The sequence below is a fragment of the Triturus cristatus genome, chromosome 4_1, assembly GCF_964204655.1.
Source record: "Triturus cristatus chromosome 4_1, aTriCri1.1, whole genome shotgun sequence".
Taxonomy (NCBI): Eukaryota; Metazoa; Chordata; class Amphibia; order Caudata; family Salamandridae; genus Triturus; species Triturus cristatus.
In genome coordinates, this window is record NC_140585.1 from 858,223,566 (window position 1) to 858,246,983 (window position 23,418).

At 49.2% G+C, this 23,418-nt stretch overlaps 1 protein-coding gene across 2 annotated transcripts in view; it reads right to left on the reverse strand.

The window, feature by feature from the left end:
* FBH1 (F-box DNA helicase 1) overlaps positions 1-23,418 on the reverse strand; it is a 719,176-nt gene that overhangs the window by 535,725 nt on the left and 160,033 nt on the right. For both annotated transcript variants that reach the window (XM_085653566.1, XM_085653565.1), the window contains exon 5: positions 12,529-12,664. In XM_085653566.1, coding sequence (XP_085509692.1) covers positions 12,529-12,664 — 136 coding nt within the window. The remainder of the gene's footprint in view (positions 1-12,528; positions 12,665-23,418) is intronic.

Genomic DNA, 23,418 nt, shown 5'->3' on the forward strand with positions numbered 1-23,418 from the left:
CTACTTCCACGAGAACGCCGCTTCGGTCGACTCTCCCACAATCCTTTGGGAGGCGTACAAAACGGTGCTGCGGGGCCAGGCGATGGCTGCCATCACAGGATATAAACGCATGCAAACGTCTGAGTTGCAGACGCTGGAGCTTGAGCTCCGGGCTGCGGAGGCTCGTCAAGCCGAAACCCCCTCCCGTGACACCTCCCATGACCTGCGAGTGGCTCAGGTAAAACACAGGGAACACCTGGCAGACCGTGTCAAACAGCGACTTGAGGCCTCACGGCATACGGTCTACGATGTCGGCGATAAAACCGGCAGGCTACTGGCGTGGTTGGACAGGCGTGACAGCGGAGCCCGATGGATCGCGCGGCTGGCCACGGCCGAGGGGTCGACAACGTCGGACCCACGAGAAATAGTGCGCACCCTGGCGGGGCATTTTCGTGGGGTGTATTCCTCCAACTCCTCCATGTCGGTGGAGGTGGCGCTGACATACATTAGTGACCTACAGATGCCTAAGCTCTCCCCTGAAGCTAGGGAGTCTTTAGAGGCCGATCTTACGGTCGAGGAGCTACAGGTGGCTATTGCGGCATTACAACCTGGCAAGGCACTGGGTCCTAATGGCATCCCGATTGAGCTGTATCAACGACTGCCCGAGATGCTGACCCCACACTTGCTGAATATGTACAAACACGGCCTGGAGATGGGGGAGCTTCCCGCAGACCAGCGAACAGCCACCATCGTGGTACTGCCAAAGCCGGGTAAGCCGGCGGACCAATGCGCCTCCTATCGCCCCATCTCACTGATTAATGCAGAGGCCAAGATCCTTGCGAAACTGCTGGCCCTCCGACTCACGCCACACTTAACTGACATAGTGCACCCGGACCAGTCGGGCTTTATGCCCGGGAGGAGTACCTCCCACAATCTGAGGCGCTTACATAGCGTGTTGGCCCGAATGGACCGAATTCAGGAACCCGCTGTTATTCTCTCCCTTGATGCCCGTATGGCATTCGATATGGTGGAGTGGCCCTTTCTCTTCGCAGTATTATCTCATCTGGGGTTTGGGCCGAAATTTTGTGCCTGGATCCGACTCCTATACACCAAGCCGCTGGCCCATGTCGCGGCCAACGGGCACATGTCGGAGGATTTCCCCCTGGGGTGAGGTACGCGACAGGGCTGCCCGCTCTCGCCGCTGCTTTTCGCCCTAGTACTCGAGCCCCTCGCGACATGGATACGGTGGGAGCCTATGATGAGAGGCCTCGATGGTCGGAGAATTGGGAGGACCGCGTCTCCCTGTACGCGGATGACATACTGCTTTACTTGTCATCTCCGAGGCGGTCCATCCTTACATTACTTAATATTTGCGAGGTGTTTGGCCGGGCATCCGGCTATACGATCAACTGGTCGAAGTCGGTCCTCATGGTGCTGAGGGGCCCCCCCCCTCGACTGCCGGAGGGCTGCCAGATACAGGTGGCGAAGGGGTCATTCAAATACCTGGGGATACACGTTGCCTCGGATCAGATGGAATTTCACAGGCACAACTTAAGCCCTCAACTAGACCGCCTCAAGCAGGATGTGCGGCACTGGGGAACGTTGCCCCTAACCCTGGTGGGGAGGGCGGCGCTCTTTAAAATGATGGCCCTGCCGAGGTTTCTCTATGTGTTGGAAAATACTCCTTATCCGGTGCCGCCGGCCTATTTCCGAGCGGTTGCAGCGCAAGTCTCTAACTTACTCTGGGGCAACAAACCAGCACGCATTGCACAGGCGAAACTGGTCTGTGGGTGGTACGATGGGGGAATTGCTCTCCCAGATATCCAACTGTATTATTGGGCGGCGCAGCTTAAGGTGATTAACCAGTGGCTCCATGCGCCGCAGTCGGATCCAGCGTTTAAGGCAGATAGGGATATACTGGGCGAAAGGGGTATGCTAACCCCGTTGTATGATGCCCGGCTGGCCCCGCAGCTGATTGGCCCTCTACGTCAGACTGTGTCTATCTGGCATGCGGCACAGGCCAGGCTGGGGTGGCGCGGAGTCCTGACGCAGCTCACGCCTCTTTGGGACACGAAGCGACTGGGACGACTCAGGGACAGCAGGGGCTTTGCCGCTTGGGACGCTATCGGGATCTCGGTGATAGGCGACGTGTGGCACAAAGGGGAGGTTGTGCAGTTCGCTCGCTTGCAACAACAGTATGAGCTGGCTCCCTCAGAATGGTTCCGATATTTGCAGATGAAACACGCCTTGACGGCACAGTTAACCCCAGGTGTGCAGGTTCCAGAGGCATCTCCGCTGGAAGACAGGCTGCTGACCGAATACATGCCTAAGCGGGCCACATCTTTCACATACCGCAAACTGATCAACAATTTGCCGGACCCTATGGGGGTCTTGCGGGAGAAATGGGCCGACGAGGTCGGTGATTTTGATGACCCAGATTGGCGGGAGGCGCTGGCGTCACCGCGCGAGGCGGGTATACCCTCACGGCTGCGTCTTGTGCAACTTCGTATTTTACATCGCTCATATTTCACCAGGAGCCTGTTGCACAGACTGGGCAGAGCACCACATCCCTTCTGCCTGCGGGGTTGCGGGGAGGAGGGAACCTTCTATCACCTGCTCTGGGACTATCCGGTTCTTCAACTCTTCTGGAGGCGAGTACTGCGAACGATGTCGCAGGTGTGCGGGGTGTCGCTGCTGCCAGACCCCAGACGATGTCTGCTGAATGTGTGGGAGCCCACGGATCTTAATCGCCAGGCGCAGGGCTGGGTGACGTTAGGGAACATGATGGCTAAACGGATCATAGCTCAAAAGTGGGGAGCGGTGGAAACACCACTGCTGTCGATGTGGAAAAAGGAAATGGATGGGGCTATGTTTGCTGAGCGTTACGTGTTTATCAGGCGGGGTTGTCCTCGAAAGTGGGTCAGAGTGTGGGGAGCATGGAACAAATATAGGGGCAACATATGTGATCCGCCACCTCTTTCTGATGAGGAGTCCTCTGACTCAGATGACTAGAGAAGCTGAAGGAGAGAAGGGGAGGGTGGCTGATACGGATGGCCTCAGGAGGCCCGATCTATGTCTACTTGGAGAAATGATGATTGTGTATGGTGTTTTGCCCACTACAATGTGTGTACGATCTGATTCCGTGTCCTTTTGTTGTAATTGGTGTGAAAACAATAAAACTTCTTTAAAAAAAAAAAAAAATCCTAGTAGTAACTAAGTCGACTTTTATCACTAGTTCCTAAGTACTGTCCCAGGACTGAATCTAGGATCCAGTCCTGGAATCCCATAAGTAATCCTGAAAGTAATCTATTGCTAATAACTTGAAACTTCTATTGAACTCAATGCATTATTGTGTTTAAAACTGTCTTGCCTATTGCAACAACTTGTAAATTTCTACAAAACCCAATTGCATATTGCAAAAGTATTTATATAAAGCATCTCATTTTGAGAAAGTAGATTTTAATTCCTATTGTTGGTTCTAAAATAAAACAGACATATATTTTTTTTATAAACCATTGGACTAGAGTTCAGTTATTGAGTGTGTGAAATCATTTTGCTGACTGAGTGTGTACAACAAATGCTTTACACTGTCCTCTGATACTGCCTTACTTCTCGACCAAGCTACCACTTTAGAGAGTAAGGTTATTTCTAACTTTAGCCTCTGCCAAACCTCTGGGGACTGTGGACTCTGTACACCCTGTACCTATTTGGGAACAGTATATACAGAGCCACTTTCTCACATTAGTGGATCAGCGGTGGGAAACAAACTCACATTTGTTGGACTACTTAGTTACCATCTTATCACATGACAGAACTCTTAAAATACTAAAAGTCTTGTCAGGGCCTTGCTTAAGTACCATTAGAATTTTAGAAAAATAAAAGTCACTATAGTCAGGGTAGAGGATTAGAACTGTCAGGTTAGAATGTCTCACACAAACCCAGCCATTAGTGAAAGTAATAACATGGACCTGGTGGAGGAGCTCGACCTCACACCTTACTTACACTTGTCTTTCAAGGAATTGAGGTCCCTATGCAAACTTAAAAATATACCCATGGACCTGCATCCAACCAAAGTAGGGATCCAGGAGCTCTTGGCTGAGTATGCTAAGGACCACCCATCTGAACATGGTGATGGCCAGTCAGATGAGGAAAGGGAACAAGAGGGGGAGGAGAGTGACCCTCCCCACACTATTCCATAGGAAGTGAGAGCCCCCATACCCTCACATTTAAGAATTAGCACCTGGGGACACAGAGATCACACAGGTGACACTGGTACCAGAGAGATCACTGGGGGAACTGTTCTCTGGTAACTGCAGAGACAGGCTTCTGACCCTCTCTGGGCCAGAGGCAGGATCCTATGACCTCATGAGGAAGACTCTGATTGAGGGATTTGGATTCACCACTGAGGAGTATAGAATTAGATTCAGGGGGGCTCACAAAACCCTGACCCAGTCCTGGATTGACTTTGTAGACTTCTCAATGAAGACACTGGATGGTTGGTTAGCTGGACATGGTGTGTAGGATTTTACTGGATTGTACAATTTATTCATGAAGGAACATATATTGAGTAACTGCACAAATGAAAAGTTGCATCAGCATTTGGTAGACCTAGGTCTAATGTCTCCCCAAGAATTGGGAAAGAAAGCAGACCACTGGGTCAAGACTAGGGTGACAAGGACACCCACTGGGGGTGACCTGAAGAAGGTGGTCACAAAACCTCATACACAGTAAATGACCTGTTCACACGGTGATGTCACAACTCGTACTCCTAACATGGTTGTCATATATTTAGACAATCTATTAAGTCAGTGGTTATACCATCTGTACTTCTACAGGAGCGGATCACCAACAAAGCAAAAGAAAGATCATTAAAAATTAGAAACTATCTTTGTAACCAGTAATCTGTGTCTCTAAAAACCTAAATCTGGTGATTTAGGTGGTGGTACCCTATACTAGAGAGAAAGAGTGAGGTCACCTATTTAGTTGACCTGGGCACTAGCAGGACACCCAAAAGGGTTATCCATGTGAAATGCCTTAAGCTCTACAATGACAGGGCTGACATCACCATGCTGATGGTGACTGATGAGAAACAGGAAGCAGAGAGTGAACCTCTCCCTGATCTCCTCTCTGACTGCCCACATAATGGGTCAGTGGATGGTGTAGTCTTTTCAGACACCCTCTCTGCCCAACAGCAGACTGACTGCAAGCAAGTCTTGCAACAGTATGCTAGCCTATTTTCTCTGACCCCTGGCCTGACAAACAGGTATACCCATGATGTTGACACTGGTGACAGTGCACCTGTCAAGAACAAGATCTATCGCCAGTCAGACCAAGTCAAGGAAAGCATCAAAACTGAAGTCAGCAAGATGCTGGAGTTAGGGGTCATTGAACCCTCTGAGAGCCCCTGGGCTAGCCCAGTGGTTCTAGTCCCCAAACCTCATCAACAGGGTGGAAAGAGAGAGATGAGGTTCTGTGTGGACTATAGATGGCTCAAATCTGTCACCAAGACAGATGCTCACCCTATTCCAAGAGCAGATGAACTGATAGATAAATTGGGGGCAGCCCAATTCCTCAGTACTTTTGACTTAACTGCAGGGTACTGGCAGATTGGCATGGCCCCAGGAGCAAAAGAGAAAACAGCATTCTCCGCACCTGATGGGCATTACCAGTTTACTGTGATGCATTTTGTGTTAAAGAATGCCCCTGCCACCTTCCAGAGGTTGGTGAACGATGTCCTGGCTGGGCTGAAGTCCTTTAGTGCAACTTATCTTGATGATATTGCTGTCTTTAGCTCCACCTGGCAGGATCACCTGATCCACCTTGGGAAGGATTTAGAGGCTCTGCAAAATGCAGGCCTCACTATCAATGCATCCAAATGCCAGATAGGGCAGGGCACTGTGGTATACTTGGACCACCTTGTAGGTGGAGGCCAGGTATAACCCTTACAACCCAAGATCCAGGCCATCCTGGACTGGGTAGCTCCAAGAACCCAGACCCAAGTCAGGGCATTCCTTGGCTTGACTAGGTACTACAGGAGGTTTGTGAAGGGATATGGGTCCATTGTGACTCCCCTCACAGAACTCACCTCCAAGAAGATGCCCAAGAAGGTTAACTGGGCAGTTAGTTGCCAAAAGGCTTTTGGCACCCTGAAAGAAGCAATGTGCTAAGCACCAATTCTAAAAGCTACAGATTATGCCAAGCAGTTCATAGTGCAGACTGATGCCTCTGAGCTAGGGATAGGAGCGGTCCCATCCCAGACCAATGATGAAGGCCACGACCAACCTGTTGCTTTTATAAGCAGGAGGCTACTCCCCAGAGAGCAGCATTGGAGTGCCCTTGATAGGGAGGCCTTTGCTGTGGTTTGGTCCCTGAAGAAGTTGAGGCCATACTTGTTTGGTACTCACTTCTGATTCAAACTGACCACAGACCTCTCAGATGGCTAATGCAGATGAAAGGGAGAAATCCCAAACTACTAAGGTGGTCCGTCTCCCTACAGGGAATGGACTTTGAAGTGGAACACAGACCAGGGACTGCCCATGCCAACGCAGATGGACTTTCCAGGTTCTTCCACTTCGACAATGCAGACTCCATAGGGCAAGGTTAGACTCATCACCTTTCGTTTGGGGAGGGGGGTGGGGGGGGGGAAGAGGTTGAGTGAGAAAGTGAAATCTTTCTTGCATGGTATGCCCCCACTTTTTGCTGAATTGCTGAATGTACTTTGACCGAGTGTGCCCTGGACTCCTGCCAATCAGGTGACCAGGGCCTATGTTCCTTCCCTCAAACCTAAATTGGCAAACCCTGGCCACATGTCAGCCCTGGTAACTGGTACCCTAGGTATCCAGGGCCTTGTGACCAGGGAAGGCCTCTAAGGGCTGCAGCACTTATTGTGCCACCCTTAGAGGCCCTGTACCCTAACACAATCACACTGCCCTGGCAGGCTGAGTGTCTGGGTACCAGACAAAACAAAGAGTCGACATGGCACACATCCCTGTGTGCCATGCCCACAACCTACACTGCCATGGCATACATCAGCCACCCCTCTGGCTGGGTGCCCTATGCCAGTGGTGTGGGCACAGGAGCATGAGCCCTGTACCCCTAACAGTACCCAGGTCCATTCCTGGGCATTGTAAGTGCAGTGCTGCCATTTAAGAGTATATGGTGCTGAGAGCTCGTCAAACACGAACTCCACAGCACCATAATGGCAACACTGAAGACTGAGAAGTTTGGTATCAAACTTCTCAGCACATTAAACCCGCACTGATACCAGTGTGGGATTTAATGTACAAAGCACTACAGAGGGCATCTTAGAGATGCCCCCTGAAACCTAACCTACAATCCACTTCTGGTGCGAGAGGCTGCCTAGGCTGCCACACAGCAGACATGTTGCTGGACCGCTGGGTGGAGAGCCCCCGTTCTCCTGGGCCTGCAACAATGCACATTCTGGGCGAGGTGCTAGGTCTCCTCCCCCAGCGTGGGCAGGGGGAAGCTTCAAAGGCATGCCGCCTTTGTGAGCTTCTCCAGGGCACTTGCTGTACTCAGCAACTGCCCCCCACCGGTTCTGACCCCCACTCTGGTGGGAAGACTGGCCGGAAACCCCAAGTAAGGACAGGGGATGTGCCAGCCTTTGCCAACCCCACCCCTCAGGTGGGGGAGGCGAGGTGAAGCACATCTCCGGGCTCTCGCCATCTTGAAGATGGGAAGCCCTGCCCAATCAGGACTAGGCTACTGCCCCCCTCCCACAGGAGAGTAGCAGGATAGGGGGTGTAGGCACCCTAGGTCAGGGACCCATTGGTCCCTGCCCTTTTCCCTAACTTTAACACCCCTAAATCTAGTATTTAGGGGCACCCTGAACCTTCCTTCCTTAGATTCCAGATTCCGAAAAAGCAAAGAAGAAAGAAGATCTGCCGTGCAGCTGCTAAGAAAAGGAAGACACCAACTGCTTTGGGCCCAGCCCTACTGGCCTGTCGACCCTCGAACCTGGCACCTCTTGTGGCCAGCAACCTCACAAACCCCGGAGGACCTGGCTACCTTGTGACTTTGAGCATCTGGGTCTCCCATGAGCAGTGGCTCTGCTCAAAGCAAGTTTCTAACCCCTGGCATAAGCCGGAACCACAAACACTGCACACTCTGCACCCGCCAAGCCTGGCCTGTGCCGGAGTGAACAAAGACCCCTAGGACGTCCCCCCAGCGACTGTGACCCTGAGTCCTGCACCCAAGGACTCACCTCAATGCTCCTGACGACGCCTGCAGCCTCAGAACCAGGTACCACCTCAACCGCGATCAACAGAGGGTAAGATTTCCAGACATCAAAAGGCACCCCTGCACCCGGTGCCCTGCGGCCCCCTGTGTCCAACTCCTGGGTACCTACCTATCGTCCAACTACCCAACTTACCTCTCGAAGTGGTGGTAGCACCTGAAGAATCTTCGTCTCCGAGCTTGCAGCCTTTGTTCATCCTGGAGCTTTCCCATTGAAACCCATTGAACTCCCTAAGGCTCAAAAGCACCCTGCATCCAGCCGCCAGAGTGGCCCTGGCAGTGTAACTTCTACTCCTACCTACTTCCCCATTTGCCCTGAGCAAGTGACCAGGAGCCCATCTCCCACAGCCGTGTGGCCTGCTAGTCAGCAGCCACCAACTAAGGCCCCCCTGCCTCCCATAAGATAACATTGGGCCTAACTCACTCTGCACCCGGCTGCCCCTGTGTCGCTGATGGTGTAACAACTGTACTTACCTGACCATGGGAGACCCCAGAGTCTGTGCCCAGAACCTTAACTCTGCCAGTCGAGTACTTACCCAAAAGCCGATAACCCAATTTTCTTCCATAGGGTAACGTTGACTGGTTTCTTCTGAAATTTCTTTTAAGTGTAGAGTTTCTAAACTTTAAAATATTCACCTAAAATCAACCGAGTAACGAAAACGGAAATACTCACCTGCTATTAGGAGAAATCCCAGTGCTGGATCTTGGTGCCCAGCACTGACCCTGAAAAGTACTCACAACCGTACTTACCATTAACCCAATTTTCTTCCATAGAAAATCATTGACTGTTTTTCTGTGAAATTTCTTCCTAGTGCCGATTTTTGCAAACTACAAATATTCTTTAAAATCGGACCAACTGTGAAAACGTAATTACTTACCTGTTTTAGATAGATGTCCCAGTGCTGAGCCTAGGAGCCCAGCACTGGATTACAAAAGTAACGAGAACATATTTTACCCGTAACTTGAATTTTCTCCCATTGGAAACCATTGTCTGCTTTTCTATGAAATTTCTTCTAAGTGTCAACTTTTAAAATAGCAAAATATCACACCAGTAACTTAACTGAATTTACTCACTTGTTTCCGAGAACTGCCTCAGGACTGAATCTAGGAACCAGTCCTGGAGTTAGAAAAGTAATCCTGAAAGTAATCTATTGCAAATAACTTAAAACTCCCATTGAGCTCAATGTATTATTGTGTTTGAAACTGTGTTGCCTATTGCAACAACCTGTAACCATTACCTACAAAAGTCAATTGCATATTACAAAAGTATTTAACTAAAGCATCTCATTCTGAGAAAGTATATTTTAATACCTATTGTTGGTTCTAAAATAAAACGACCATATATTTTTTTATATACACCATTGGCCTAGAGTTCAGTTCTTGAGTGTGTGAGACCATTTGCTGACTGTGTACAACAAATGCTTTACACTGTCCTCTTATACTGCCTTACTGCTCGACCAAGCTACCACTTTAGAGAGTAAGGTTATATCTAACTGTAATCTTTGCTAAACCACTGGGGACTCTGTACACACTGTACCTATTTGGGAACAGTATATACAGAGCCACTTTCTCACATGTGCTAATAAAGCAGCATCCAAGAAAGTGCACACTAGTTAGTCCAGGTGCGGTTTTAAAACTCAAAGTGCTGGCAATCAGACCTGGAGGATATAGAAGACGATGAATGGCCGGAAGCTCTGGCCTCTTCTAAGGGGATGGCTATATCGGTGAGATTGAGGCAACTGCAACTCAGAATACTAAATAGATCTCACTTCTACTGCAGTACCCTGGCTTAGATGGGCAGAGGCACAGACTCTAACTGCCGCAGGGAGTGCGGGAGGGAGGGATCTTCTTACCATATATTATAGGAATGCCCAGCAGTGAGAGATTACTGGGGAGCCATAAGGAATTGCATGCACGAATGTTAGGGGCGGAACTGTTAACCTCACCCAAGTGGTGTCTATTGAATGTATGGGAGGCTACTGATCTAAACTGCAATAAGCAGTAATGTGTAACCCTGGAGATGACTATTAAAAAACGCAATATTGCCAGATTGTGGGGAGCACCCACAGCACCATCCCTTCGTGAAAAAGATATGGACTGGTGCATGGTGACCGAGAAAGTAGTCTATGAGAGTAGAGGCTGTCCCAGGAAGTGGGAACAAATCTGGGGAAAATGGACCATCAGTTGGGGCACACAAGGCCGTGGGGCGTCGGGTGCAGGGGTGCATTTTGGGGTCGTATCTTCTTACCAGCACCTGGTCGCGGTTAGGGAGGCCTTCTGGATTTAGGCTGCAGGTGTCGGCTGGAGGCTTGAGGCTGGTCAGGGTTCGCCGGATCTTGGGTCAGGATCGCCCGGGTGACCTCCTAGTGGTGTTTTTCCACTCGAGCTCGGGCCGGGATCCGTGGGTGCAGAGTGGGCTGGATTCGCGGTCTCTGGCTGGCACATGAAGCTGTAGTTTAAACACGTCCGGTGTTCAAGGGAGAAACAGTCTGGGAAGTGAAGGCAGGCAGGTCCTCTGGGGTTTGTGAGGTTGCTGGCTGCTGCACACGCCGGGATTTCACAGGAGCAGGTTCGAGGGGAGACAGGCTTGTAGGGCTGGGGCCAAGTCACTGGGCGTCGTACTTTTGTTAGCTCTGCACGGCTCTTCGTCCTGCTTCTTCTTTTCTTCGTGTAGGTAGGCTGGATCTGAGGAAGGAAGGTTCAGGGTGCCCCCTAAATACTACATTTAGGGGCATTAAAGGTAGGTAGGGGCAGGGACCAATGGGTCCATTACCTGGGGTGGGTACACCCCCTATTCTGCCACTCTCCAGTGGGAGAGGGGCAGGAGCCTGTCTCTACTTGGCTGGGTCCCCCCATCCTCAAGATGGCAGGGACTCGAGGTTGTGCTTCACCTCACCTCCCCCAACTGAGGGGTGGAGTTGGCAGAGGTGGGCACACCTCTCTTCCTCACTTGTTTTTCCCGCCGGTTCTCCCACCCAAAGTGGGGGGTAGAACCAGTGGGGACCTGTTGCTGAAAGCAGCAAATGGTCTGGAGAGGCTCACAAAGACGGCATGCCTTTGAAGCTTCTGCTTTGTGAACCCTGCCCGTCCTGGGGGAGGAGGCTTGGCACCTCCTCCCAGGATGTGCATTGTTTCAGGCCCCCGAGAGCAGCAAGCTCTAGACCCAGGGGCCCAGGAACATGTCTGGTGGTGGCAGCCTAAGCAGCCACTAAGTCAGGTCACTAGTAGTTGGTCGAGTTTCAGGGGGCATCTCTAATATGCCCTCTGTTGTGCATTTTACATTTAATCCCCCACTGGCATCAGTGTGGGTTTAATGTGCTGAGAACTTTGATACAAACTTCCCAGTGTTCTGTGTAGGCATTTTGGTGCTGTGGAGTTCGTAATAACAAACTCCCACCACTGTATACTCTTAATGGCAGCACTGCAATTACAGTGCCCAGGAATTGACTTGGGCACTGTAGGGGTACAGGGCTCATGCACCTGTACCCTCACCACTGGCAAAGGGCACCCAGCTAGAGGGGTGACTGATGTATGCCAGGGCAGGGCTTTGTGGGCATGGCACACGGGGATGTGTGCCATGTCGACTCTTTGTTTTGTTCTGCACCTAGACACTCAGCCTGCAAAAGCAGTGTGTGTGTGTCAGGTTAGAGGGCCTCTAAGGGTGGTACAGTAAGTGCTGCAGCCCTTGGGGTCCTTCTCTGGTCACAGTGCCCTGGGTACCCGTGGTACCATTTACCAGGGGCTGACATGTGGCCAGAGATGCCAATTGGGTTTAGGCTTCAATGCAGTTTTAGGGGAACCTGATTTGCAGGAGCCCAGGGCACACTCAGTCAAAGCACATGAGCAATTCAGCAAAAAGTGGGGGCAGACCATGCAAGAAAGAGGGCACTTTCTCACACACATACACATATTTTTGTGGAATACATATATGAAGTTAGCATGGGATACACACATCTGCAAGCGCAATGTCTGGGTAGCAATGAAATAAGCAATTACGCTATTTAAATCTTGGACTCTGTCCCTGAAACAAAAGTGAATTGCAAATTAATTTTCTGTATATGACTATAATGGGAGTCCTTGACCATGGCACTGCACAGATATTCCTCTGGAAAATATTTGTATCTGTGTAGACTACAGCCAATCACACAATGTAATAGAAAAGTAACATTATTTTATTTGATTTACCAGTAAAATCAATAACTAGATTAACTTTGACAGCAGTTTTCCAGAAAGTCAATTGAGATGCAATAAAGATACTTTCAGATTATAAATGTGTGCTATTATTGCACATACCCCTAACGGAGTGATCATGTCGGGAAGCATCTTGGACATGCAGGCTTCCGCCTTGGCATACAGATGATGATTCTTCAAACAGGTCAGAACTGCTTCATGATTCATTCTTCTGAGGCACTTAATGGTTGAAACACATCTATAGAAGACACATAGAAACATTCATTATAACTTCTTTCAATTTTTTTAGGTTTGATTTTTAACAGCAGAGCTGTTAAACAAACATATTGCTTTAAATAACTTCGGCTCTGATTACAAGTAAGTCAATGTTTTCTGACCCCTCGCTAAACCCCTGCTGGTGCAGGGGTCTGAATTACAAGTTGGGCGACATCCAATAATTACTACATGAGTTAAATATCTCACCCTCCCTTAAACTACAGCAGGTCAAACCTGCCAGATTTCATGGGGAGAAAGGGGTACAATGCTTAAATCATAACTGTTACTATTTATCGCACCTGATAAATAACGCACCCGAGAGCATCATTCATCCATAAAATCGTTATTCGGTTGACAAAAACAACCATAAAAGAACGCAATAAATATGATGTAAAATCTTCTCAACAATACTCTTGAACATACAATACATCTCAGACAAAAACCCATGGCAATAAAATACAAAAAAAAAGGAAATCAGCCCGTCTGGATCTCCTGGGCGTCAGTGCTGCACAGCTCAGTACCCAGAGTACCATTATTCATCTTCTGCAATTAAAACACCTGGATCCCTGCAAACTCTAAATCTGGGCCTTAGCGTGTGAATTGGATCCACTGCTGTCAACCGTTGGCGATTATGGAGAAGCCTCTCTTAGCCAATGGCTTGAAACTGGGTCAATAACTTTATTCAGTTAAAAGGAGTATTTATTTCTCTCTACCCCAATGCTATTGACTGTTAGAATGTACCTTGCCACCTCCAAACGAATGTTTGCACTGAACCGCATCGGCTATTTTACAAGTACAGGTTTCTCCGTCCCTTCTTCTATTCACTCCTGCTGGCTACCTGCAACCCTATCTCACGCTTCCATTTTACCAGCATGCCAACTCTTCTCCTTCCTTTTCTGCTTCTCCCTGTATGCTATTCGTATCTCCCACCTGCAACCCCACCTCTTCCTTTCTTCCTGACTTCCCTCTTTCCCAGTGTATTGCTCATTCCCCTCGCATGAGCCTCAACCTCTTTGTCCGGGGTGTTTTTCTCGGTCCCCGTCCCGCCGCCCCTTCACCACCTTTCACTACTCTTACCCTAGTTGTCGCCTTGGAAATTATGCTGTCTTGCCATTAATATAGCCCGCTTTTTAATGTCAAATGTAGGTAGGGGGCAAGGAAACCCTTATTATAATACTGTAATTCTTTCTATGTGAAATAAACTAAATAAGGACTGAAATGAAGGCTCCTTTGGAATGCTACCTTTATTTGACTTACAAACAAAAACAGGACAGGATGGTTGTATGCAAGGATAGACAGATGAATGGAAATGGAAGAGAATGAGTGTGAGGAAGGTGTGACTGATGGGCGGGGAAAGGCGGATGGACGTAACTGCAAAATAAATAATGGGGTTGTGGCTGGATGACTGAATGAATGGACAGATGGATGGATAGCATAAGGACTGGGTGGATGGATGGAGTGTGAGTGGTGTGATTAACGTAAAAATGTGGGAGACAATGAAGGTGAGAAAGATGGATGAAAATTGGGTGGATGGATGGCTCTCATTCTGTATATTTATTCAAATGTCAAATTTATCATGACGGAAAAAATAAACACAAAGATAGTTAGAAGCAGAAGTCAAAGTTGTTAATAAATATAGTAAGCAATGAGCCTTTAATAAATGAAATAGCCGCAGCTGCAGCACATATGACAATAGTCAAATTAACAATACAAGGCCTTATACAAAAAGACCACACAGCAAATAGCCCTCTCTTGTGAATGAATGAAAAGAGTTAGAATGATAATCATGTGAGCAATGCCGCTCTAAAATAGAACAGGACTTTCAAAATGTGGAGAGTGCCTCATTTATAGGGCGGAGTTGCCACAGTCTTTTTTTCTCTGGAGGTACCTCCTGTACTATTCATCCAGGTGATGTCTTGGGGGTGGGGGAGATAAATGCCCACTGCAGTATCTGTCAGTAATACATTTTCCGTTGCAGCTGCCACCGGAAGGGCCTCTGCCACACCGGAGGTTCGGTGGTTAGGTCACCAAAATAAAGTAGGCCGTAATTCACAAAGTAATACAACCATTCGAAAATGCAAAGCGAGCGAGTTCTTGGAGATTACTGATTATATCTCAAACTTCGAATGTACAATACATGCCTTGAAACATGCGTGGGCTTGAGCCACACACCTCCCTAATAACATACATGCAGGACCTTCTAGCGTCATGTTTGATGAGTTTCTCTCTATACAATGTTGTATTTGCATGGGAAACAAATTAAACCCGGCATAAGCGTGTTTAAGGGTTCGCTAAAGGTTCAATAAAGGGAATTTATTTCCAAATGAAACGCGCCCTGGCTTTGGAAAACGAGGGTGAGACAGGCAGGGGAGCGAGAGTAGAGCAATATAAACAAGCCCGCGCGGCTACGTTAGTTACAAACAGAAGGCCCCTGCGCGCCGCTGCTCGCTCCCGCAAGGTGGATGCCACCACAAGCACGAGTGCTTGAAAAGAGCTGACCGATTTCTAAAGGTCACTCCTAGAGCAGCGCTGCGAACTGCCTAGGCGAGACCTAAAAGGCCGGCACAAATTTAGAGTCCTGACTGAGCCAATCCAGGGGATGCAGGCTCTAGCACTTGACAGTCAAGATAGAAGCGTACTTAGTCGGTGGATCGAAGGAGAAACTCAGGACTCTGAAAAGTAATAACACTCAATATTGCTATCAATGCAGTCAGTGCTTTTATCTGGAAATAGAAAAAGTACTATAAATCACATACAAGATTACTAATCTAACACCTCCTAAACCAAAGTTATATGTGAAATGATAACACAATAAAAAACTTTTTTTAAATGCATTTGTTGCAGGGTTTACATGTATCAGCCCTTGTCTACTGTATTTGACACTGGACTTACACAACGAGAAAACACTTTTCTACTGCAATTGTGGCAGGATTTACCCAGTGCAACAGTTCCTGTGTAATATAAACGTTGGTTTTGACTTAGTTTCAGTGGTGCGAATGAGCACCAATAAGTTCTCCCAAACTCGCTCTGTGGTCTCTGCTTCAGTGCACTGTGCACAGAGTCCAAGAGCACCATAGATTGCATAGCTGCAAGAAGTTGTCGCAGCCGAAGGCACAAAGGCTCCCTAACGGTGTTGCGCTGTGTAGGGTAAAGTTGCATACCACACCAATACCTCCTTGGACCCGGCCAAGCTCTGTGCTGCTTCTAGAATGTGTTTCTTGGTTCCTGCTAAAATGAGTGGAAGCCACACAATCCCAAGAACCTACATCTCTAAAGGGAACAAGCCCACCCACATTCTGGTGCGGACCCTTTATCACACAGAAAAGGAATATGCTACTTACCAGTATGCATCTGTTCTTGGCATGTAGAGCTGCAGAGTTGTACACTTAGCATAGGTCGCCATCTGGTGTTGGGCCCGGATGTTTGCAGTTTGTTTTTCTTCTTGGACCGTCTTTGGAAGTCACGAGTTTGGTGACTCCTCCTTCGGTCCGTACTGCGCATGGGCTTCGGCTCCATCCTCAGATTGTTTTTCGCCAACAGGGAAATGATGGAGCGTAGTAATAACAGTGAGAAACCCATGTGTGTTGTATCTAAATAAGATGGACTGGAACGGATACAGGTAGCCGGGGAGGCGGGTGGGCGTGTACAACTCTGCAGCTCTACATGCCAAGAACAGATGCATACTGGTAAGTAGCATATTCCGTTCGAGGCATATGAGCTGCAGATTGTACACTTAGCATAGATTATATAGCAGTACCCAACCTTAGCGGCGACCACCGGTATCCGTTGCAGCTGTTTGAAAGAGTGTTTTTAGTACAGCCTGGCCCACCCTAGCTTGCTGCTGGGAATGCACATCTACACAGTAGTGTTTTGTGAATGTGTGCGGTGTAGACCATGTGGCTGCCTTGCATATGTCATCTAAGGGTATATTCCCTAGAAAAGCCATAGAAGCCCCTAACTTTCTTGTAGAGTGGGCTTTAGGGGGAACAGATAATGTTCTCTTTGCCTTCTGATAGCAAATTTGTATGCATTTTACAATCCACCTAGCTATCCCTGATTTTGAGATGGGGTTGCCTTTATGTGGTGGAGAAAAGGAAACGAACAACTGTTTGGTCTTCCTGAAGGGTTGCGTTCTTTGTATGTAATATAGCAACGCTCTTTTCACATCTAGTGTGTGTAAGGCCCTTTCCGCAACAGATTGGGGTTGCGAAAAGAAGACAGGTAATTCCACTGATTGATTGAGGTGGAAGGGGGTAATGACTTTGGGCAGGAACTTCGGATTAGTTCGAAGTATGACCTTGCTGTGATGCATTTGTATGTAAGGTTCCTGTATGGTGAACGCTTGTATTTCACCAACCCTTCTAAGGGAAGTGATAGCTACAAGGAAAGCTGTTTTCCAGGTGAGAAATTGTAGCTCACATTTGTGCATTGGTTCGAAGGGCGGACCCATTAGTCGTGTAAGGACCAAATTTAGATTCCATACAGGGGAGGGTGGTGCCCTGGGAGGAATTACTCGTTTAAGGCCTTCCATGAAGGCTTTAATAGCGGGCACTCTGAAGAGTGACAAATGCTGTCTGTTTTGTAGATAGGCAGCGATCGCTGCTAGGTGTAGGCGTATGGATGAATACGCCAGGTTACACCTGTGAAGATGGAGCAGATAGCATATGATGTGTTGTATGGATGCATCTAGAGGGTTGATTGTATTGTTACGGCAGTACATTACAAATCTTTTCCACTTTGCGGCATAGCATGCTCTAGTGGTAGGACGTCTGGCTTCCATGATGATGTTCATGCAATCAGGGGGAAGGTTAAGGTACCCGAATTCTAAGATTTCAGGAGCCAGATCGCCAGGTTGAGCTGAGCTGGGTCCGGGTGCCTGATTTCTCCATGGTTCTGGGTTAGGAGGCATGGGGAAAGGTGCAGTTTTTGATGTGGTACCACTGATAGTTGTAGTAGCGTGGTGTACCACGGCTGTCTGGCCCACGTCGGAGCTACCAGAATGAGTGTGAGGGAGTGCTGTTGTAGTTTCCTGACCACTAATGGAATTAGTGGGAGAGGTGGAAAGGCGTATGCAAATCTGCCTGACCAGTTCATCCATATCGCATTGCCCTTGGACAATGGGTGTGGGTATCTGGCGGCGAAGCTTGGGCATTTTTTGTTTTCGTGGGTGGCGAAGAGGTCTATTTGAGGATGCCCCCACTGTTGGAAGAATGGGTGAAGAACTTGTGGATGCAGTTCCCATTCGTGTAGTTGTTGAGTCTGTCTGCTGAGCAGATCTGCTATGGTGTTTTGTACGCCTGGAACATGTTGTGCCAGGAGAAAAATGTTTTGGGGAATTGCCCATCTCCATATGCTCTGGGCTAAGCGGGAGAGCTGGGGAGAGTGTGTCCCCCCCTGTTTCTGTATATAATACATCGCAGTCATGTTGTCTGTGCGAATGAGGACTGCTTTGCCTGAAATCTGCTTTTGGAAAGATTTTAGGGCTAGAAAGATCGCCAAAAGCTCCAGATGGTTGATGTGGAGCGTTTTTTGCTGTGGCGTCCATAGACCTTGCATTGTGAGGTGTAAGAGGTGCGCTCCCCAGCCGGAGAGCGATGCGTCCGCTGTTAGAGTCACTTGGGGAACCGGGTCCAGGAACGGCCGTCCCTTGGAAAGGTTTGTGGTGTTCCACCACTGCAGAGAGTGATGTGTGCGGCCGTCCACCAACACCAGATCCGTCAGCTGACCCTGGGCCTGGTTCCACTGTTGTGCTAGGCACTCCTGAAGTGGACGCATGTGGAGTCTTGCATGGGGCACTATGAAGATGCAAGACGCCATCATCCCTATGAGCTTCTTAAACACCCTTGCTGGTAGAGAGTGTTGAGGAAGGAATATTTTGCGTAAGGCTAGAATGCTTGTGATTCTGGCTGAGTTTGGATAGGCAATACCTTTTGAGGTGTCTATGGTGGCCCCGAGATATTGCTTTGTGTGAGATGGTATGAGGTGGGACTTTTGGTAGTTCACCGTGAAGCCTAGCTGATGAAGCAGTTGGATGGTGCTGTTTGTATGTTGCACGCATTGGTGGTAGGACGCGGCTTTTATGAGCCAGTCGTCTAAGTAAGGGAAGACGTGAACATGTTGACGTCTGAGGTGTGCTGCTACTACTGCTAGGCATTTGGTAAACACCCGTGGTGCAGTGGTGACCCCGAAGGGGAGAACCTTGAATTGGTAATGTTGCCCGTCCACCACGAACCTGAGGTATTTTCTGTGAGAGGGGTGTATTGGAATGTGAAAGTACGCGTCTTTCAGATCCAGTGTTGTGAGAAAGTCTCCCTGGCAGAGGAGTGGGAGGACTTGTTGTAAGGTGACCATGTGAAAGTGGTCTGAATGTATGTAGGCATTTAGAGGCCGGAGATCCAGAATGGGTCTGAGGGTCTCGTCTTTCTTTGGGATTAAGAAATATAGGGAGTAGACCCCTAGATTTCGTTGATTGCCGGGTACCTGCTCTATGGCGTGTTTCTGGAGGAGCGAGAGTACCTCTTGTTTGAGCAGTGTGGAATGCTCTTGGGACATTGGACGGTGCCTTGGTGGGATATTGGGTGGGGTAGATGTTAGCTCGAGGCAGTACCCTGACCGAATGATTTGGGTCACCCATTTGTCCGATGTTATGGACTCCCATACGTGGATAAAATCTTGTAGTCTGCCCCCGACCGGAGTGGAATGGTCTGGGGGGAGCGAAGGGGAGTCATTGTGCGGGTGGGGTGGCAGAACGGGTATTGTTGGTTTTGCCCCTGCCCTTATTGTTGTTGCCTCTGTAACCACCTCTTTGGTTGCCCTTTGAAAAGGTATTTTGAGGAGGGGATTTGTAGGAGGTAGAGGCATTATCGGTGGAGGAGCCTCTACCTGTGCCACGAAAGGACGAGCGTCGAAAGGAACGCTTAGAGGCTTGGGTCTGGAGCGCTCCCATAGACTTCGCTGTGTCTGTATCTTTCTTCATTTTTTCGAGCGCTTCGTCTACCTTTGGGCCAAAGAGTGTTTGCTGGTCAAAGGTGTGATTAAGTATTGATGTCTGGACCTCAGGCTTGAACCCTGATATCCTGAGCCAGGCATGGCGGCGAAGCAGGACACTGGTGTTTATGGCTCTAGAAGCAGTGTCTGCTGCATCGAGGGCACACTTAATGGAGGTGTTTGTGATTAGTTTGCCCTCCTGTATCAGGTCATGAGCTTGGCGTTTGTATTTCTCTGGAAGGTGCTGCATAAGAGCCTCTAATTCATCATAGTGTGCTCCATCATATCGCGCAAGCAGTGCTTGTGTATTTGCAATGCGCCACATGTTTGCAGCCTGGTAGGCGGTGCGTTTACCAGACGCGTCCAGAAGTTTAGATTCCTTGTCTGGTGGTGGGGCATCTCCTGAGGATTGGGAGTTAGCCCGCTTTCTAGCTGTGGAGACAACTAGGGAATCTAGAGGAGCAGGGCCCTTGATGTATGCAGGGTCTGTGGGTGCCGCCTTGTACTTCTTCTCTATTCTAGGGTTTAGTACTCTGGCTCTGACAGGGTCTTTGAATACCTCTGTAGCGTGCTTGGTGACACCCTTAAGCATGGGTAAAATAGCAGTGGAACGATCTTGTAAATCAAATGTATCCAGTAGGAAGTCTTCTTCCACTGGTTCCGTGTGCATGTCCACCCCATGGTAGTGTGCTGCTCTCTGCACTAAATGGTGAAACCCTAAAGAGTCCTCTGGAGGAGACGGCCTTGATGGGTATAGGTCGTCTTGAGGTACATTGGGTACATCAGGGTTATTATAATCCTCCCATGGATCTGGGGTCCTTGGTGGAGTGGGATCCATTGGGGCGTCCCCTGGGTCATTGTCCGGGTCCCCGTCATCCGGATCTGGGGATGGGGCCGGATCGTAGTGAGGTAAAGGTGGAGGGGGTGGTGGTGGGAGGGGGGGTGGCAGTGGGGAGGGTACTCTAAGGGGAGAAGTAGCTGAGTCCCTCTTTTTGGGTGGAGGAGGAGGAGCCGGAGCCTCAAGGCGACGCTTCTTAGTAATCACAGTCAAAAGGCCAGTCTTTGGATCTCTGGACAAGGTCTTTTGTAAAGGGTCTGGTGTAAACAGAGCCAATGGCGCCGAGTCGTCTGTCGGCACCGGCGATTTCGGAACCGGAGGTTTCGATGTTCTGTGTACGCCCTGCTTTTTGGAGGTCTCCGTGTGTTTCGGCGTCGAATGCTGTTTCGGCGCCGGAGCGTCGGTGCCGACCGATTTCTGTTTGTGTTTGGTCGGCGCCGAGTGTCCAGGCTTCGGCACCGGTGGTTTCGGAGTCGAGCTGGATTTTGCAGGCTTCGGTGCCGAGTGGTGTTTATCGGCACCGGGCGTCGGCTGGCTCGATCCCGAGCTGCCGTGAGACTTTGAGTGCTTCGACACCGGGCCCGAAGGTGGGGTGATCGAGGCTTTGGTTTTGGTTTTGCCCAGGCCGGCAGGCGAGGGAGTAACCGGAGTCTCTTTGGTTTTCGGTGCGGGGCTGGGAGGGGGCATTGTACTCACGGCCCGCTGTCCTGGTGTTACGTCCTCCAGGTCGGAGTCGTCGGCCTCGGAAGCGCTGACGATGTCTTCTCCCAGTTCGGTGTGTGTCTGCCCCGAAGCTTCGGCGTCGTCTCCGAAGATGTCCGGTGGAGCTGTCGAGGATGAGTGCGCCATGGTGCGTCGAGCCCTTCGATCTCGGATCGTTTTCTTCGATCGAAAAGACTTGCAGGCGGGGCAGTCTCGAGCCTCGTGTTCCGGGGAGAGGCAAAGGTTACACACCTGATGGAGGTCGGTGTGGGGAAATTTAGACCCACATTTTGGGCACTTTTTAAACGGAGTCCTTTCCACCGGCCGGGACCGGAGTCGCGGAGGGCCCGAAGGCCGGTGTCGATGTACGGGATGGAAAAAGTGCCGCTTCGAGAGATGAAGATGATGAAGGAACTCGAAGAATCGAGGATTTTCCGTCGAGGCTGGAACCGTAGAAGTTCGAAGCCGGAGCACGAAGTATCACATCCGAGCCCGATGGCGGAAAAAAACAATCTGAGGATGGAGCCGAAGCCCATGCGCAGTACGGACCGAAGGAGGAGTCACCAAACTCGTGACTTCCAAAGACGGTCCAAGAAGAAAAACAAACTGCAAACATCCGGGCCCAACACCAGATGGCGACCTATGCTAAGTGTACAATCTGCAGCTCATATGCCTCGAACATAGAGTTATGGTTCATGACCCAAAGCACAGCCACTGGAGTCCATACGGAATGACAGATGATCCCAAATGCCCACTCTCTGAGATCCCGGACTCGCTGGCAGTGATGCTTTGCAGGGTAATATCTTGTAAAATGCTCAACATGATTAGGATTTTTGCTGTAAAAAAATCAATGGGCACTTATCAAACAAGCCTATATTCAAGGTCAAAGTTTTCCTGTGCCAGCAGGTCAGACACATGAGCAGTGGAGAACAAAGCATCACAAGAGGAGAAACTTTAGACGCCGATAAATGTGCAACAGCTGCACGGAATAGGAGATGCAGATTGCTGGGTACAGCTCAACTTTGTCTCGATAAGATGCCTGGATTTCAGGTCTGACGGATCCTAGACAATATCAAGGTCCAGTTGTGGGCAACCCAAGGCACAATGGGGGGACAGGAACAAAGGGGGTGCACAGGTCTATTGTAGGCAATGATCATTCCCTTGGGCCACATTCAATGTAGATGGTGAGAGTTTCTAGTCCTTCTTACAAAGCTCCTTCACTCACAGAACTAAGCAGTTGAGCTCCTCTTCTAAACAGCTTCATCTGTAGGGATCACTCCAGAACTCCCTTCCACAGAAAGCAAATTGTGTACCCCACGGAACACCAGACAGCAAGTCTAGTAAGATGCAGGACTACAGCTTCAGTTTCCAACCTCATAGGGGAACTAGCTATCAAAGATATCAGTCCTGGAGGCACAGTTATGTTCTAAGCCACCACCGATGCGGAGACACCTTCAGTGCTCAAAGAAAAATCATGGAGACTGTAAGCTGAAAAATCAGTCCCTGGGCACTGCACGCCCACTTACTGCATGTGGAGCTCTGAAAGGAGGAGTTTCCTGGACTGATCAGATCAGTTCAGGAGCGGAAGTGGATTCTTGCCAGACGAATAAGATTAGGAATGGGTTTCCTAGTCCTAATGAATGCTCGGATCAGTTAGTGCCTGTAGAGTAAGTGGTAGTAGAAACATGTTGACTACAGACTAAGAGTCTGCATTGCACAGACTCTGGACCACACGATTTTTAATCCCGCAACAGGATGGTATCAATGAAGTAGTAGAACCATTAATCATCCCTCATGCACTTTCAACTTGTGAATACCAAATCACTTCACTGACAGAAGGATATACGCATCTCCCCAAAAGCGCTCCAGGGTGAGTGCATCGTGCAAACCTTTGGGAGCCACAGTGAGGAGGTGCCTGGTGATGAAGTATGACACTTTGGTGGGCAAGAACCTATGTTCATTTTAAGGAACGCCCAACAGGGGTTTGATGATTCCATGGGTACCTTCTCTCAGTGTTATAGGAACCCAGTATAGTCTTTAGATTGATGTCCTTGTATGTTGTGTGTTACATTGTGATAGGGAGGACGTACCACCGGCATTTCAAATTTGACTACAACATCTCCTTCCCCCACACTGGGGATTTAAAACACAAAGGAAGGCACTACCAGAAGAGTAGCAAAAGAGGAGTTTGTGATTTGGAAGAGCAGCAG